Raw genomic sequence first — 18,631 nt, forward strand, 5'->3', positions numbered from 1 at the left:
ACACGGTCGAATGCCATCTCCAAGTCCACAAAGCACATGTAGACTGGTTGGGCAAACTCCCATGCACCCTCAAGGACCCTGCCGAGAGTATAGAGCTGGTCCACAGTTCCACGACCAGGACGAAAACCACACTGTTCCTCCTGAATCCGAGGTTCGACTATTCGGCGTAGCCTCCTCTCCAGTACACCCGAATAGACCTTACCGGAAAGGCTGAGGAGTGTGATCCCACGATAGTTGGAACACACCCTCCGGTTCCCCTTCTTAAAGAGAGGAACCACCACCCCGGTCTGTCAATCCAGAGGTACCGCCCCCGATGTCCACGCGATGTTGCAGAGTCTTGTCAACCAAGACAGCCCCACAACATCCAGAGCCTTAAGGAACTCCGGGCGGACCTCATCCACCCCCGGGGCCTTGCCACCGAGGAGCTTTTTAACTACCTCGGCAACCTCAGCCCCAGAAATAGACATTTTTGTTTTTTTTAATTGCATTACAGAAAATAAAGAACTTTATCACAACATTCAAATTTTCTGAGACAGTCCTGTATATTTAAAAAAATTGACAGTCAAATCATGTGATTGGTATCGCCCAATTGCACTCATGGACGAGCGGTATCGGAATCGACATCATAAAACCCTGACCGGAACATCCCCATGTTAAAATTAAATCATTATCCTGTAGAAAAGGTAACATCCCTGTTTGTCATTTGCAGAATAGCCACTCATCAACTAAGCTGACATGTTGAACTGCCTGGGGGAAGCAGTTTTTAGCAGATTTTCAGTAAATGTGTTTTTTTTTTTTACCCCCTAAGGTTTTTTTCTTCCACCAGAGTGCTATGATCCTCATTATTAATGCTCGGCATGACTGTAAATTCTATTTAGGATTAGCTTTCAAGCCATTTAACTGAACAGTTGCCGAGCTTCCTTTTAAATGGGACTGAAGGTGCCACAATGACAAAGTGGAGTCATGCCGCAAAATGAACATTATTGCACTTGAAAAATGAAAGTCCCTCCATTATTATAAGTCGCGCCATTGATGTGAGAATGAGAGAATACTGGGTGATGCCATGGTTTTAAAAAAATGCCTCATTTCCCTTTTTAGGTTTCCCCTATGAGAAGGTGAGAGAGCGCACACTTTACCTTCAGGTGTTGGACTACGACCGCTTCAGCAGGAATGACCCTATTGGAGAGGTCTCAATCCCCCTTAACAAGGTGGAACTGGGCCAGATAAAGACCTTCTGGAAGGAGCTCAAGCCCTGCAGTGATGGCAGTGTAAGAGTGGGAGGGACAATCTCTGGGATGCATCATGAATCAATTCCAATGTTTGAATTGGAGTTTCTCACCGAACATGTCAAGGCTATTTTTATCTTAACCTAAGGGTTTGTTCTTGTTGTGTTATGCACAAGAAATTAGAGCAACGATTTAGCATTACATGACAGTAGGGATGATGTTTGATAAGAAATTATCGAGTTCGAGGCCATTATCGAATCCTCTTATCGAACCGATTCCTTATCGATTCTCTTATCGATTCCAGATAGGTTGTTGTATATGGAAGAAAAAAACAATATTTGGTTTAACAAAATCTCTCTTTTATTTTATAAAAAAAATAAATTAATAAATAAATATTGACTGTTGTGACCCCCCTAAAAAAAAAAAAAAAAAAAAAATATTGACTGTTGTTCCCCAAAGTATATTAAGTGGGATTTTTCAGAAAAACAAATATATACAGTAACACAAAAACAACCTGTCTCTGTGATCACTATAGGTGTATAAATAATAATATAGTGTTAAATAAAATCAGTCCCTTGGGCACAAAACTGAAAATAATACAGCTCTCCAAAAAGTGCACTTCTGCTGCTATTGGAACATACTAACTACGCACACTATGACACTAAGAACACCACAGTCATCAATCAACAATTTTTCCCCCCTTACATGAGAGCGAAGCCTGGCAATAATTGCATATTGCCTGTTCTGCCCTCACTATACTTGTTGAGGTTATACAGCTTGGCAGACAGCTAACAAACAATCCAAGACGTCTAATAAAGTTCCAAAGCAGATTAATCCATTTAGGCTCTTTAGACTTAGACTTAGACTTCCTTTTTGTTGTCATTCAAATTTGAACTTTACAGCACAGATAAGAACGACATTTCGTTAAATAAACTCATGGTAGTGCAGGATAAAAAAGCAATAAGGTGCATATATAAATAAATAAATATATATAAATAATATATAAATATATATATCAAATAAATAAATATATATATGTAAATAAATAGATTACTGTACAGATAAATATATTGGACTTTTTCACATGCGTCCATGTTTATTGTTGTTGATCTTGCTTTGTTTTTTCCTATCTTTACTTTTGTCTTGCACTGGACTGTTATTTTTTATTTTTATAAACTGAAATACACACAATGACAAATGTATAAGCTATGTGATTCAATTAACATACTGAAATGTAATACACAATATGTAAATATTAGCTTCACACAAATATACAGTACTATCATCAAACAAATACTTCTGAGTGTTGAAACTATTTCGATGGTGGAAATACACGACTGGCAGCCATTTTAAGTCCTCAAAACATCCAATGAAACAGTGCACAAAAATAGTTTTTCAATAAACATCTTACTATCAAATTTAACCACTTTCCACCTTAATATTGAGATACATAAACAAGTTAAACAGTTTACTTACAGACTTATCTTTTCCAAGGCTTGTAAGAGCTAACACAACTTGTCTACTTCTCAATTGTCTCATGAACTGAACTGACGTCGCCAACCGGGAAGTGCCCAAACTAATGACGCGTAGTATTTTCATATCGCCACAAGGAGTCAGTAAGAGTCTACAATCAAATGTGCATAACATTGCCGTCCCACAGGGCATTTCCTGTGGGAAGGGATTCATTCTCAGGGATTCGAATAAAGAACCAACTCTTTTTCTTTACTATAATGGCCTCGATAACGGGAATCGGTTCTCAAAAAGAGATTCACGTCCATGGAATCGGTTCTTTTCTTATCGAACAACCGGGAGAACCCGGTTTCGAACATCATCCCTACATGATAGAGAGTAATCTGGAATTTGATATTCCCTTGTGAAATCTGACATTAGTTGAGATGTTTCACGCCCCAATGTGTGTTTATGTGTTCTTCAGGGAAGACGAGGGGATTTGCTGGTGTCTCTGTGCTATAATCCCACTGCCAACACCATAACTGTGAACATCATCAAAGCTCGTAATCTCAAAGCCATGGATATCGGGGGTACCTCAGGTAGTTTTCTCTTCACTTTCTAACCCTTGCTCAGCACTGTAGGGCGCCTTTAAATCCTGTGTGCCATTGCGCAAAGCCAGCTCCATATTTAAACATTCATTGACCCGCTCTGTTCAAAGGACGTGTGCCGCCTTTTTCCTGAGCAGGGTTACAGCACGTCATAGATAGCTGCATAGCAAGGTGACATTACGTCAAGTGTCTTACCTTGCTCCTTCATTTGTTCTCTCTTGTGTATATTTAAGAGGACTCTCAGCATCCCAGACAAAATTGGGTCTGATCAGTCTAATGCGCATTTTCATAGTGGCAGGCCTCACTGTGGACCACGTTTCTATATACAAACCCCGTCTCCATATGAGTTGGGAAATTGTGTTAGATGTAAATATAAACGGAATACAATGATTTTCAAATCATTTTCAACCCATATTCAGTTGAATATGCTACAAAGACAACATATTTGATGTTCAAACTGATAAACAATTTTTTTTTTGAAAATAATCATTAACTTTAGAATTTGATGCCAGCAACACGTGACAAAGAAGTTGGGAAAGGTGGCAATAAATACTGATAAAGTTGAGGAATGCTCATCAAACACTTATTTGGAACATCCCACAGGTGTGCAGGCTAATTGGGAACAGGTGGGTGCCATGATTGGGTATAAAAACAGCTTCCCAAAAAATGCTCAGTCTTTCACAAGAAAGGATGGGGCGAGGTACACCCCTTTGTCCACAACTGCGTGAGCAAATAGTCAAACAGTTTAAGAACAACTTTTCTCAAAGTGCAATTGCAAGAAATTTAGGGATTTCAACATCTACGGTCCATAATATCATCAAAAGGTTCAGAGAATCTGGAGAAATCACTCCACGTAAGCGGCATGGCCGGAAACCAACATTGAATGACCGTGACCTTCGATCCCTCAGATGGCACTGTATCAAAAATCGACATCAATCTCTAAAGGATATCACCACATGGGCTCAGGAAGACTTCAGAAAACCACTGTCACTAAATACAGTTGGTCGCTACATCTGTAAGTGAAAGTTAAAGCTCTACTATGCAAAACGAAAGCTATTTATCAACAACATCCAGAAACGCCGCCGGCTTCTCTGGGCCCGAGATCATCTAAAATGGACTCATGCAAAGTGGAAAAGTGTTCTGTGGTCTGACGAGTCCACATTTCAAATTGTTTTTGGAAATATTCGACATCGTGTCATCCGGACCAAAGGGGAAGCGAACCATCCAGACTGTTATCGACGCAAAGTTCAAAAGCCAGCATGTGTGATGGTATGGGGGTGCATTAGTGCCCAAGGCATGGGTAACTTACACATCTGTGAAGGCACCATTAATGCTGAAAGGTACATACATGTTTTGGAACAACATATGCTGCCATCTAAGCGCTGTCTTTTTCATGGACGCCCCTGCTTATTTCAGCAAGACAATGCCAAGCCACATTCAGCACGTGTTACAACAGCGTGGCTTCGTAAAAAAAGAGTGCGGGTACTTTCCTGGCCCGCCTGCAGTCCAGACCTGTCTCCCATCAAAAATGTGTGGCGCATTATGAAGCGTAAAATACGACAGCGGAAACCCCGGACTGTTGAACGACTGAAGCTCTACATAAAACAAGAATGGGAAAGAATTCCACTTTCAAACCTTCAACAATTAGTTTCCTCAGTTCCCAATCATTTATTAATAGAGTGTTGTTAAAAGAACTACTTTGGCACGTGTTGCAGTCATGAAATTCTAAGTAAATTATTATTTGCAAAAAAAAAAAGAAAAAGTTTATCAGTTTGAACATCAAATATGTTGTCTTTGTAGTGCATTCAACTGAATATGGGTTGAAAATGATTTGCAAATCATGGTATTCCGTTTATATTTACATCTAACACAATTTCCCAACTCATATGGAAACAGGGTTTGTAGGAAATTCACAGTTTCCCTTAAGAGGCTGTTTGCAATTTGCTAAATTTTACATTTTTTAAACCAAAAAACACCACCGGCTGTCACGCGACAGGGGGGAAGAAGACTGCACAGAATGCAGGGACGCAGTTTAGCTCTATTTATTTCTATACAATATAATGAAGTGTGAAAACTAATCCAAAATGTGTATGGTGTGACTATGTGTAGCTATTAGCTGAGTGTTACCAGGAGTGTTGAGCGAGAAGCGGAAGTCCAAGTGGGCAAGGCAAGCTTGGAGATCCAGAGACAGGCATTAGGTCTGGGGCAAGAGCGAGGCGTCAAAATCCGTGTCCAGGTGGGAGGTCGTGATCCAAAGAGGCAGCCAGGGGAACCAGAGGGAATACAGTACGCTACAAAATATACTCCCCGCTACCACCACACACACACACACACACACACACCTTGTAGTGTCCCGGAAGAGTTAGTGCTGCAAAGGGTTCTGGGTATTTGTTCTGTTGTGTTTATGTTGTGTTACGGTGCGGATGTTCTCCCGAAATGTGTTTGTCATTCTTGTTTGGTGTGGATTCACAGTGTGGCGCATATTTCTAACAGTGTTAAAGTTGTTTATACGGCCACCCTCAGTGTGACCTGTATGGCTGTTGATCAAGTATGCATTGCATTCACTTGTGTGTGCGTGCAGAAGCCACACATATTATGTGACTGGGCCAGCACTCGTTGGACTAGATGAAAAGCAGATGTGACGATTTTCGGGAGGGGCACTGAAATTTGGGAGTCTCCCGGGAGGGTTGGCAAGTATGAGAATTAGCGGCGGCACCGCCGCTGTAAATAATTGGCAGGCCAGCTCTAGTGTTAATTTGATATCGCCTCAAGGGCCAAGTGAAATTACACGGAGGGCCAAATTCGGCCCGCGGGCCAGAGTTTGATACCCATGGGTTACACTTATAGGTTATTAAACAGCCCCTTTCAAGCTTTTCGGGAAATTTTGCCCATGATCCACAATCCTTATGTGAGACAAGAACACTTTTTCTGTGAGTACTAAATCGTGAAAAAAACTTTTGCAAGAGGCAGTTAACATTGCAGGTAATAGAAAAAGTCATCTATTCTGCCTATGAAGCACTCTAAAATCACTAAAACCGCTCCATTTATATGCTGTGACCTGCATATTAATCAAGCTATTGCGAGACTGGTATTGTAGGAGCTAACAACGACAAACTACCTGTCTGGCGGAGCGACACCTTTCCCCTCCCTCCCAATACAATACAAAACAATAGGGCAACAATATTGTACAAACTGAGAAACATCCATCCATCCATCTTCTTCCGCTTATCCGAGGTCGAGTCGCGGGGGCAGCAGCCTAAGCAGGGAAGCCCAGACTTCCCTCTCCCCAGCCACTTCGTCCAGCTCTTCCCGGGGGATCCCGAGGCGTTCCCAGGCCAGCCGGGAGACATAGTCTTCCCAACGTGTCCTGGGTCTTCCCCGTGGCCTCCTACCGGTCGGACGTGCCCTAAACACCTCCCGAGGGAGGCGATCGGGTGGCATCCTGACCAGATGCCCGAACCACCTCATCTGGCTCCTCTCAATGTGGAGGAGCAGCGGCTTTACTTTGAGCTCCCCGCGGATGGCAGAGCTTCTCACCCTATCTCTAAGGGAGAGCCCCGCCACCCGGCGGAGGAAACTCATTTCGGCCGCTTGTACCCGTGATCTTGTCCTTTCGGTCATAACCCAAAGCTCATGACCGTAGGTGAGGATGGGAACGTAGATCAACCGGTAAATTGAGAGCTTTGCCTTCCGGCTCAGCTCCTTCTTCACCACAACGGATCGATACAGCGTCCGCATTACTGAAGACGGCGCACCGATCCGCCTGTCGATCTTACCATCCACTCTTCCCTCACTCGTGAACAAGACTCCGAGGTACTTGAACTCCTCCACTTGGGGAAGGGTCTCCTCCCCAACCCGGAGATGGCACTCCACCCTTTTCCGGGCGAGAACCATGGACTCGGACTTGGAGGTGCTGATTCTCATCCCAGTCGCTTCACACTCGGCTGCGAACCGATCCAGCGAGAGCTGAAGATCCTGGCCAGATGAAGCCATCAGGACCACATCATCTGCAAAAAGCAGAGACCTAATCCTGCAGCCACCGAACTGAGAAACATAACAATCACAATATTTGCAAAGCATTAGCCCAAATGTCATGTTTTGTTGCTGCACGGCTAGATTGTCTTTGTATGTAGCTGTGATTTAAGCATGATGTGCTCCTTGTATCAGAACCACTATCATGATGACTTACTCAATGGACACTTGTCTGTTTGGTCCAGTTCGCCTGTGGCATATTTTCCAGTTCAAAGTCATCAATCAATCAAGTTTTATTTATATAGCCCCTTAACCACAAGTGTCTCAAAGGGTTGCACAAGCCACAACGACATCCTCGGCTCAGATCCCACATCAGGGCAAGAAAAAACTCAACCTAATAGGATTCAATGAGAAACCTTGGGATTCAAGAGGAGCAATGTGGATTCCGTCCTGGTCGTGGAACGACTGACCAGCTCTTTACTCTTGCGGGAATCCTGGAGAAGGCCTGGGAGTATGCCTATCCAGTCTACATGTGCTTTGTGGATTTGGAGAAGGCGTATGACCGGGTCCCCCGGGAGATCTTGTGGGAGGTGCTGAGGGAATACGGAGTGAGGGGAACCCTGCTGAGGGCCATCCAATCTCTGTACAACCAAAGCGAGAGTTGTGTCCGGGTGCTTGGATGTAAGTCGGATCCGTTTCCAGTGGGGGTTGGTCTCCGCCAGGGCTGCGCTCTGTCACCTATCCTGTTTGGGATTTTCATGGACAGGATTTCTAGGCAGAGTTGTGGCCATGGCGGAGCTAAAGGTTGCCTCACTACTGTTTGCAGACGATGTGGTCCTGATGACACCTTCGGTTCGTGACCTTCAGCTCTCACTGGATCGGTTCGCAGCCGAGTGTTCAGCGGCTGGAATGAGGATCAGCATCTCCAAATCTGAGGCCATGGTTCTCAGCAGGAAACCGATGGTTTGTACAGTCCAGGTAGAGGACGAGACTCTATGCCAGGTGGAGGAGTTTAAGTATCTCGGGGTCTTGTTCACGAGTGAGGGAATGATGGAGAAGGAAATCAGCCGGAGAATCGGAGCAGCTGGGGCAGTATTGCAGTCTCTCTGCCGCACTGTTGTGACGAAACGAGAGCTGAGCCAGAAGGCAAAGCTCTCGGTCCACCGAGCTATCTACATTCCTCCTCTCACCTATGGTCATGAAGTGTGGGTCATGACCGAAAGAATAAGATCGCGGATACAAGCGGCCAAAATGAGTTTCCTCAGAAGGGTGGCTGGCATCTCCCTTAGAGATAGGGTGAGAAGTTCAGTCACCCGAGAGAGACTGGGAGTAGAGCCGCTGCTCCTTCGCTTGGAAAGGAGCCAGTTTAGGTTGTTCGGGCATCTCGTGCGGATGCCTCACGAGCGTCTCCTTAGGGCGGTCTTCGTTGCACATCCCACTGGGAGGAGACCCCGCGGCAGGCCAAGGACCAGATGGGGGGATTACATCTCCTCTCTGGCCTGGGAACGCTTCGGGATTCCCCAGGAGGAAGCTCTGGAGAAGGAAGTCTGGGGGTCTCTGCTGGAGCTGTTGTCCCCGCAACCCGATTCCGGATAAGCGTTTGAAGATGGATGGATGGATGGATGGTCGGAACAGTTTGCTTATTCTTCCCGTACTTGTGTCAGTGTACTGCGGGTACTCCTTTTTCCCCACAGTCCAAAAACGTGCATGTTAGGTAACTTAGGTACATAGGTCTAAATCAAGCCTGGGCAATTATTTTGACTCGCTGGCCACATTGAAAAAAAAATGTCGGTGCCTCGGGGCTGGTGTGTTTATGCTTTAAAAATATGCTGTACAGTGTGTGTGCTGGGTTCCCTTTTTTTTAGGAACACTAATAAAAAAACTCACAATAATATCTAATTGAATGCTAAAAACGTTATGACAGGCCACCTCAAAAAAACGGAATGGAATTACATTTTTTAAATATTTTTACTAAATGTACAAACCCCGTTTCCATATGAGTTGGGAAATTGTGTTAAATGTAAATATGAACGGAATACAATGATTTGCAGATCCTTTTCAACCCATATTCAGTTGAATGCACTACAAAGACAAGATATTTGATGTTCAAACTCATAAACTTTATTTTTTATTTTGCAAATAATAATTAACTTAGAATTTCATGGCTGAAACACGTGCCAAAGTAGTTGGGAAAGGGTATGTTCACCACTGTGTTACATCACCTTTTCTGTTAACAACACTCAATAAACGATTGGGAAGTGAGGAAACTAATTGTTGAAGCTTTGAAAGTGGAATTCTTTCCCATTCTTGTTTTATGTAGAGCTTCAGTCGTTCAACAGTCCGAGTCTCCGCTGTCGTATTTTACACTTCATAATGTGCCACACATTTTTGATGGGAGACAGGTCTGGACTGCAGGCGGGCCAGGAAAGTACCCCACTCTTTTTTTTACGAAGCCACCCTGTTGTAACACGTGCTGAATGTGGCTTGGCATTGTCTTGCTGAAATAAGCGGGGGCGTCCATGTCCATGAAAAAGACAGCACTTAGATGGCAGCATATGTTGTTCCAAAACCTGTATGTACCTTTCAGCATTAATGGTGCCTTCACAGATGTGTAAGTTACCCATGCCTTGGGCACTAATGCACCCCCATACCATCACACATGCTGGCTTTTGAACTTTGCGTCGATAACAGTCTGGATGGTTCGCTTCCCCTTTGGTCCGGCTGACACGATGTCGAATATTTCCAAAAACAATTTGAAATGTGGACTCGTCAGACCACAGAACACTTTTCCACTTTGCATGAGTTAATACACCCCCATACCATCACAGATGCTGGCTTTTGAACTTTGCGTCGATAACAGTCTGGATGGTTCGCTTCCCCTTTGGTCCGGATGACACGATGTCGAATATTTCCAAAAACAATTTGAAATGTGGACTCGTCAGACCACAGAACACTTTTCCACTTTGCATGAGTCCATTTTAGATGATCTCGGGCCCAGAGAAGCCGGCGGCGTTTCTGGATGTTGTTGATAAATGGCTTTCGCTTTGCATAGTAGAGCTTTAACTTGCACTTACAGATGTAGCGACCAACTGTATTTAGTGACAGTGGTTTTCTGAAGTGTTCCTGAGCCCATGTGGTGATATCCTTTAGAGATTGATGTCGGTTTTTGATACAGTGCCGTCTGAGGGATCGAAGGTCACGGTCATTCAGTGTTGGTTTCTGGCCATGCCGCTTACGTGGAGTGATTTCTCCAGATTCTCTGAACCTTTTGATGATACTATGGACCGTAGATGTTGAAATCCCTAAATTTCTTGCAATTGCGCTTTGAGAAAAGTTGTTCTTAAACTGTTTGACTATTTGCTCACGCAGTTGTGGACAAAGGGGTGTACCTCACCCCATCCTTTCTTGTGGAAGACTGAGCATTTTTTGGGAAGCTGTTTTTATACCCAATCATGGCACCCACCTGTTCCCAATTAGCCTGCACACCTGTGGGATGTTCCAAATAAGTGTTTGATGAGCATTCCTCAACTTTATCAGTATTTATTGCCACCTTTCCCAACTTCTTTGTCACGTGTTGCTGGCATCAAATTCTAAAGTTAATGATTATATGCAAAAAAAAAATGTTAATCAATTTGAACATCAAATATGTTGTCTTTGTAGCATATTCAATTGAATATGGGTTGAAAAGGATTTGCATTCTAACACAATTTCCCAACTCATATGGAAATGGGGTTTGTACATGAAACTAAAGAAAGCGAGATTTACAATATTAACCATAAACAATAAAACACTGAATATTGACAGCGTGTGAACATCGCTCCTCTTTTACTTCTTGCACCACCTCCTCGATCGACATATTTTACAATTAAGCAAAACCCAACAAACACAGCAAAGTATGAATGCAAAATGTAAAAAAAACATTTACAATCTGATAGTAATATCACTTTTCTGCAAAACTGCGAAGGTTCTCCCGAAAGGTGTTTGTCATTCTTGTTTGGTGTGGGTTCACAGTGTGGCGCATATTTGTAACAGTGGTAAAGTTGTTTATACGGCCACCCTCAGTGTGACCTGTATGGCTGTTGATAAAGTATGCGTTGCATTCACTTGCGTGTGTGTGTGAAAGCCGCATTTATTACGTGGCTGGGTCGGCACGCTGTTTGTATGGAGGAAAAGCGGACCTGACAACAGGTTGTAGAGGACGTTAAAGGCAGTGCCTTTAAGCAGTGTTGGGACTAACGCGTTACAAAGTAACACGGTACTGTAACGCCGATAGTTTCGGCAATAACTAGTAATCTAACGCGTTATTTTTTATATTCAGTAACTCAGTTAAATAATCATTAACTCATTACTGCGTTATTTTACGTTATTTTTTATGTAGTATCGGCTAGAAACAGAAGATCTGAGTGTGTTTTATTGCAGCGCTGCGGTGGAAAAGAAAAGGCGTGCTTTGTGTGGGTGGAGGCGGGGGGGACCGTAGTTGAGGGGCGCAGGGGAGACGTTCCTCCAGGGCCTATGTACTTCGGGGCTAACAACCTTCACTTTACCCGGAAGTGGGTCTTTACAGTTGAGGGTGAATGACGAGGCCGGCGGTTTGTTGCAACTTTGTGACTTTATTGGACGCAGCCATCCACCAAGCTAGAACACCTGCATGCACTCACTGTCGCCGTTCCCTAACCTCTCTCGCCCACTCACTCACTGACGTCACTCACCTCACATGCTGTCATATCTTAAAGGGCCACACACACACACACATACGCTACTCTCATAACAACTAACAAGACATCATGGTGAAGCCAGAAGTTGAGTTTCTTAACATGGAGACATTCTCAATACTTTTCTTTTGTCGAGCACAAAGAAAGTGACATTTTAGTTAAATGTAAGTTGTGTCTTGGATCAAAGATCCTATCTACTTAAAGTTAAAGTTAAAGTGCCATTATGTTGCAGCTATTTAATATAGTTTTGTCAATTTGTCCTGGCCTGAATCAAATTGGCCCTTTGAAACATATCGTTGTCTTTGTGTGTTGTATGTAGACCACATTGCTTTCTGAGTTCAGTGATGTAAATGCATGTCAAGTTGATCAACACATTGTATTATTCTCCAGTGCAATAACAGTACTGAAATGAAGGCTAAAAGGGCATTAATGAGAGCCTTAAAAAAAAAGGGATAAAAAGAAGTAGCTAAATAGTTACTTTTCACAGTAACACATTACTTTTTGGTGTAAGTAACTGAGTTAGTAAGTGAGTTACTTTTGAAATAAAGTAACTAGTAACTGTAACTAGTTACTGGTTTTCAGTAACTAACCCAACACTGCCTTTAAGGCACGCCCCCAAAATTGTTAACCGGGTGGAAATCGTGAGAAATTGGGGATACCCCGGGAGATTTTCGCGAAAGGCACTAAAATTCGGGAGTCTCCTGGAAAAATCGGGAGGGTTGGCAAGTATGGGTGATGGCGTTAAAGGGGAACATTATCACCAGACCTATGTAAGCGTCAATATATACCTTGATGTTGCAGAAAAAAGACCATATATTTTTTTAACCGATTTCCGAACTCTAAATGGGTGAATCTTGGCAAATTAAACGCCTTTCTAATATTCGATCTCGGAGCGATGACGTCACAACGTGGCGTCACATCAGGAAGCAATCCGCCATTTTCTCAAACACCGAGTCAAATCAGCTCTGTTATTTTCCGTTTTTTCGACTGTTTTCCGTACCTTGTAGACATCATGCCTCGTCGGTGTGTTGTCAGAGGGTGTAACAACACGAACAGGGACGGATTCAAGTTGCACCAGTGGCCCAAAGATGCGAAAGTGACAAATTGGACGTTTGTTCCGCAAACTTTACCGACGAAAGCTATGCTACGACAGAGATGGCAAGAATGTGTGGATATCCTGCGACACTCAAAGCAGATGCATTACCAACAATAAAGTCAAAGAAATCTGCCGCCAGACCCCCATTGAATCTGCCGGAGTGTGTGAGCAATTCAGGGACAAAGGACCTCGGTAGCACGGCAAGCAATGGCGGCAGTTTGTTCCCGCAGACGAGCGAGCTAAACCCCCTATCGACCCTAGCTTCCCTGGCCTGCTGACATCAACTCCAAAACTGGACAGATCAGCTTTCAGGAAAAGAGAGCGGATGAGGGTATGTCTACAGAATATATTAATTGATGAAAATTGGGCTGTCTGCACTCTTAAAGTGCATGTTGTTGCCAAATGTATGTCATATGCTGTAAACCTAGTTCATAGTTGTTAGTTTCCTTTAATGCCAAACAAACACATACCAATCGTTGGTTAGAAGGCGATCGCCGAATTGGACCTCGCTTTCTCCCGTGTCGCTGGCTGTCGTGTCGTTTTCGTCGGTTTCGCTTGCATACGGTTCAAACCGATATGGCTCAATAGCTTCAGTTTCTTCTTCAATTTCGTTTTCGCTACCTGCCTCCACACTACAACCATCCGTTTCAATACATGCGTAATCTGTTGAATCGCTTAAGCCGCTGAAATCCGAGTCTGAATCCGAGCTAATGTCGCTATATCTTGCTGTTCTATCCGCCATGTTCGTTTGTGTTGGCATCACTGTGTGACGTCACAGGAAAATGGACGGGTGGTTAAAATCAGGCACTTTGAAGCTTTTTTTAGGGATATTGCGTGATGGGTAAAATTTTGAAAAAAACTTCGAAAAATATAATAAGCCACTGGGAACTGATTTTTAATGGTTTTAACAATTCTGAAATTGTGATAATGTTCCCCTTTAAAAATGATGTTTGATGGTCTCGCGGCTGCAATCCAACGTATTCATTCACCTTTTATTAGCTCACTAACCCAAAATTTAGTTTCATAAACGCTTTCTCATTTGTACTGAATGTTTCCTTGCCGACGGGATAAGTTGACCTTGCATTCAAATGGTGAGTGCATCCCCCCCCCGCCCCGTCACCTTCCCTTTTCATCAGCGATGGAGGGTAATTGGAAAAACTGCCCCCTCAACCCTCAAGAATGACCTTCCATTCTCTTATTTGTTTTAGTTTTTTCTGTACACTGTTCTGCTTCTTCTATTCTATCTTGTCTTATTGCTCCTGATCATTGCTCCCACAGATCCTTACGTGAAGGTGTGGCTGATGCACAAAGACCGGCGCGTAGAAAAGAAAAAGACGGTCACGATGAAGCGCTGTCTCAATCCCGTCTTCAACGAGTCCTTCCCCTTCGACGTGCCCGCCCATGTGCTGAGGGAGACCACCATCATCATCACTGTCATGGACAAGGACAGACTCAGTCGCAACGATGTTATTGGCAAGGTAAGGTCTGCGTGACAAAAGATTTGTTGTTGTTGCCCTTTGCAGGTGTTGACACTTACTAGTCCTCTTCAGGTGTTCACCTGAGGGTAGATCAGTGCTTCTCAATTATTTTTCGGTTACAGCTCCCAAAGAAGAAGAAACCCCCCCTCCACTCTGCGCCGCTAATATATGGTTGTGTATAAAATTGTTATAAGTACACCTCTGCATGACATGTTATCCTTATTAACATTAAAGAAAACTAAAAAGAAAGAAAGAAATATAGTACAATTTACAACAAAAAATAGCTTTATTAACATTCAAATCAACTTTATTTATATAAAGCACATTTAAAATTTACCACAGGGGTAGCCAAAGTGCTGTACAATGGACAGGTTAAAAGATAAAACGAGTACCGAGCAAACACAACACAACACAAACAGAACACGATAAAAAATAAATAAATTAAATAGAATAAATAAAAACATAAACACAGGTTCACAGCAGGTGTATTACGGGGCGCCATTGCATGATGGATATCACTCAGTGTTAAAAGCCATGGAATAAAAGTATGTTTATAAGAGAGATTTAAAAACAGGAAGAGAGGAGGCTTGTCTAACACTCAGAGGTAGGTCGTTCCAGAGCTTGGGAGCAGCAACGGCGAAAGCTCTGTCACCTCTAAGCTTCAGCCTTGTGTCAGGGACCGTCAACAGCAGCTGATCGGCTGATCTTAAGGATCGGGTGGGGCAGTAAGGCTGAAGGAGGTCGGAGAGATAGGTTGGCGCGAGGTTGTTTAGACATTTAAAAACAAATAAAAGGAGTTTAAAATTGATTCGATAACGCACATTGTTTTTCAAAGAATCAATTTGCCTGAAATAAAAATTAAAAACAATTAATTACAAACCCCAAAACCAGTGGCACGTTGTGTAATTCGTAAATAAAAATAGAATACAATGATTTGCAAATCCTTTTCAACTTGTATTCAATCGAATAGACTGCAAAGACAAGATACAACTGGACAAAGAGCTTAAGTGGCGCTGGTGCAGTGTTATTTAGGATTCGACGGGCCATTCGTATTGATGCTGATCTTTGAATGTTAGCAAAATTTAACAATTTATATTTTTGGAGAACTAAACAGTAGAGATGTCCGATAATGGCTTTTTTGCCGATATTCCGATATTGTCCAACTCTTAATTACCGATTCCGATATCAACCGATATATACAGTCGTGGAATTAACTCATTATTATGCCTAATTTTTTTGTGATGCCCCGCTGGATGCATTAAACAATGTAACAAGGTTTTCCAATATGAATCAACTCAAGTTATGGAAACAAATTGATGCAAAGACAAGATACAACTGGACAAAGAGCTTAAGTGGCGCTGGTGCAGTGTTATTTAGGATTCGACGGGCCATTCGTATTGATGCTGATCTTTGAATGTTAGCAAAATTTAACAATCTATATTTTTGGAGAACTAAACAGTAGAGATGTCCGATAATGGCTTTTTTGCCGATATTCCGATATTGTCCAACTCTTAATTACCGATTCCGATATCAACCGATACCGATATATACAGTCGTGGGATTAACTCATTATTATGCCTAATTTTTTTGTGATGCCCCGCTGGATGCTTTAAACAATGTAACAAGGTTTTCCAAAATAAATCAACTCAAGTTATGGAAACAAATTGATGCAAAGACAAGATACAACTGGACAAAGAGCTTAAGTGGCGCTGGTGCAGTGTTATTTAGGATTCGACGGGCCATTCGTATTGATGCTGATCTTTGAATGTTAGCAAAATTTAACAATTTATATTTTTGGAGAACTAAACAGTAGAGATGTCCGATAATGGCTTTTTTGCCGATATTCCGATATTGTCCAACTCTTAATTACCGATTCCGATATCAACCGATATATACAGTCGTGGAATTAACTCATTATTATGCCTAATTTTTTTGTGATGCCCCGCTGGATGCATTAAACAATGTAACAAGGTTTTCCAATATGAATCAACTCAAGTTATGGAAACAAATTGATGCAAAGACAAGATACAACTGGACAAAGAGCTTAAGTGGCGCTGGTGCAGTGTTATTTAGGATTCGACGGGCCATTCGTATTGATGCTGATCTTTGAATGTTAGCAAAATTTAACAATCTATATTTTTGGAGAACTAAACAGTAGAGATGTCCGATAATGGCTTTTTTGCCGATATTCCGATATTGTCCAACTCTTAATTACCGATTCCGATATCAACCGATACCGATATATACAGTCGTGGGATTAACTCATTATTATGCCTAATTTTTTTGTGATGCCCCGTTGGATGCATTAAACAATGTAACAAGGTTTTCCAAAATAAATCAACTCAAGTTATGGAAACAAATTGATGCAAAGACAAGATACAACTGGACAAAGAGCTTAAGTGGCGCTGGTGCATTGTTATTTAGGATTCGACGGGCCATTCGTATTGATGCTGATCTTTGAATGTTAGCAAAATTTAACAATCTATATTTTTGGAGAACTAAACAGTAGAGATGTCCGATAATGGCTTTTTTGCCGATATTCCGATATTGTCCAACTCTTAATTACCGATTCCGATATCAACCGATACCGATATATACAGTCGTGGGATTAACTCATTATTATGCCTAATTTTTTTGTGATGCCCCGCTGGATGCTTTAAACAATGTAACAAGGTTTTCCAAAATAAATCAACTCAAGTTATGGAAACAAATTGATGCAAAGACAAGATACAACTGGACAAAGAGCTTAAGTGCCGCTGGTGCAGTGTTATTTAGGATTCGACGGGCCATTCGTATTGATGCTAATCTTTGAATGTTAGCAAAGTTTAACAATCTATATTTTTGGAGAACTAAACAGTAGAGATGTCCGATAATGGCTTTTTTTGCCGATATTCCGATATTGTCTTGTCTTGTTTCCATGGTTACCCATTAGTTTCACCTGTTCCACGTTTGGACTCATAATGCACTCTTGTTTGTCACCATAGCAACCCATTAGTTTTCACCTGTCATGTCACGCACCTGTTTTGAGTCACGCACCTGTTGTTAATCATGTCTGTGTTATTTAAGCTTTTCATTTTCTGTTGTTCATCCTGGTGTCATATCTTTTCAAACCCTGCTATCCTCTCGTATCAAGCCACAGTAAGTGTTTTTATTTCGTGTTCACAGTTTCTGCCTTAGAGCAAGTTTTGTTTTCATTCGCCAAGTTTTTTTACTTCCACCATTGTGCGCGCCTTTTGTTTGCTCTTGTTTTGTACTTTGTTAGTGTTTAAAATATATCATGTACCCACCTTCAAGCCATGTCCGATCCAAGTTCACTTGCATCTCGGGAAAACAAAAACTCCACAGTCCAAGTTCTGACAGATATCAAGCGATACCGATATATACAGTCGTGGGATTAACACATTATTATGCCTAATTTTGTTGTGATGCCCCGCTGGATGCATTAAACAATGTAACAAGGTTTTCCAAAATAAATCAACTCAAGTTATGGAAAAAAATGCCAACATGGCACTGCCATATTTATTATTGATGTCACAAAATGCATTTTTTTTTTTTAACATGCCTCAAAACAACAGCTTGGAATTTGGGACATGCTCTCCCTGAGAGAGCATGAGGAGGTTGAGGTGGGTGGGGTTGGGGGGATAGAGTGTAGCGGGGGGTGTATATTGTAGCGTCCCGGAAGAGTGAGTGCTGCAAGGGCTTCTGGGTATTTGTTCTGTTGTGTTTATGTTGTGTTACGGTGCGGATGTTCTCCCGAAATGTGTTTGTCATTCTTGTTTGGTGTGGGTTCACAGTCTGGCGCCTATTTGTAACAGTGTTAAAGTTGTTTATACGGCCCCCTCAGTGTGACCTGTATGGCTGTTGACCAAGTATGCTTGCATTCACTTGTGTGTGTGAAAAGTCGTATATATTATGTGATTGGGCCGGCACGCAAAGGCAGTGCCTTTAAGGTTTATTGGCGCTCTGTACTTCTCCCTACGTCCGTGTACCACTCCGAAAGTCATACATTTTACTTTTTGAAACTGATACCGATAATATCCGATATTACATTTTAAAGCATTTTTCTCTACTAAACAGTGATGGTGGTGTT

The 18,631-nt window shown here is 42.3% G+C and overlaps 2 protein-coding genes across 3 annotated transcripts in view; both read left to right on the top strand.

The window, feature by feature from the left end:
• LOC133612273 (uncharacterized) overlaps nucleotides 1–18,631 on the top strand; it is a 120,544-nt gene that overhangs the window by 93,076 nt on the left and 8,837 nt on the right. For both annotated transcript variants that reach the window (XM_061969523.2, XM_061969524.2), the window contains 3 exons: nucleotides 1,099–1,268; nucleotides 3,160–3,274; nucleotides 14,342–14,541. In XM_061969523.2, the coding sequence (XP_061825507.2) occupies nucleotides 1,099–1,268; nucleotides 3,160–3,274; nucleotides 14,342–14,541 (485 nt within the window). The remainder of the gene's footprint in view (nucleotides 1–1,098; nucleotides 1,269–3,159; nucleotides 3,275–14,341; nucleotides 14,542–18,631) is intronic.
• Nucleotides 1–18,631, top strand: part of fads2 (fatty acid desaturase 2) — a 253,327-nt gene that overhangs the window by 78,168 nt on the left and 156,528 nt on the right. The window lies entirely within an intron of this gene.

The sequence above is a fragment of the Nerophis lumbriciformis genome, linkage group LG10 (genome assembly GCF_033978685.3).
Source record: "Nerophis lumbriciformis linkage group LG10, RoL_Nlum_v2.1, whole genome shotgun sequence".
NCBI lineage: Eukaryota > Metazoa > Chordata > Actinopteri > Syngnathiformes > Syngnathidae > Nerophis > Nerophis lumbriciformis.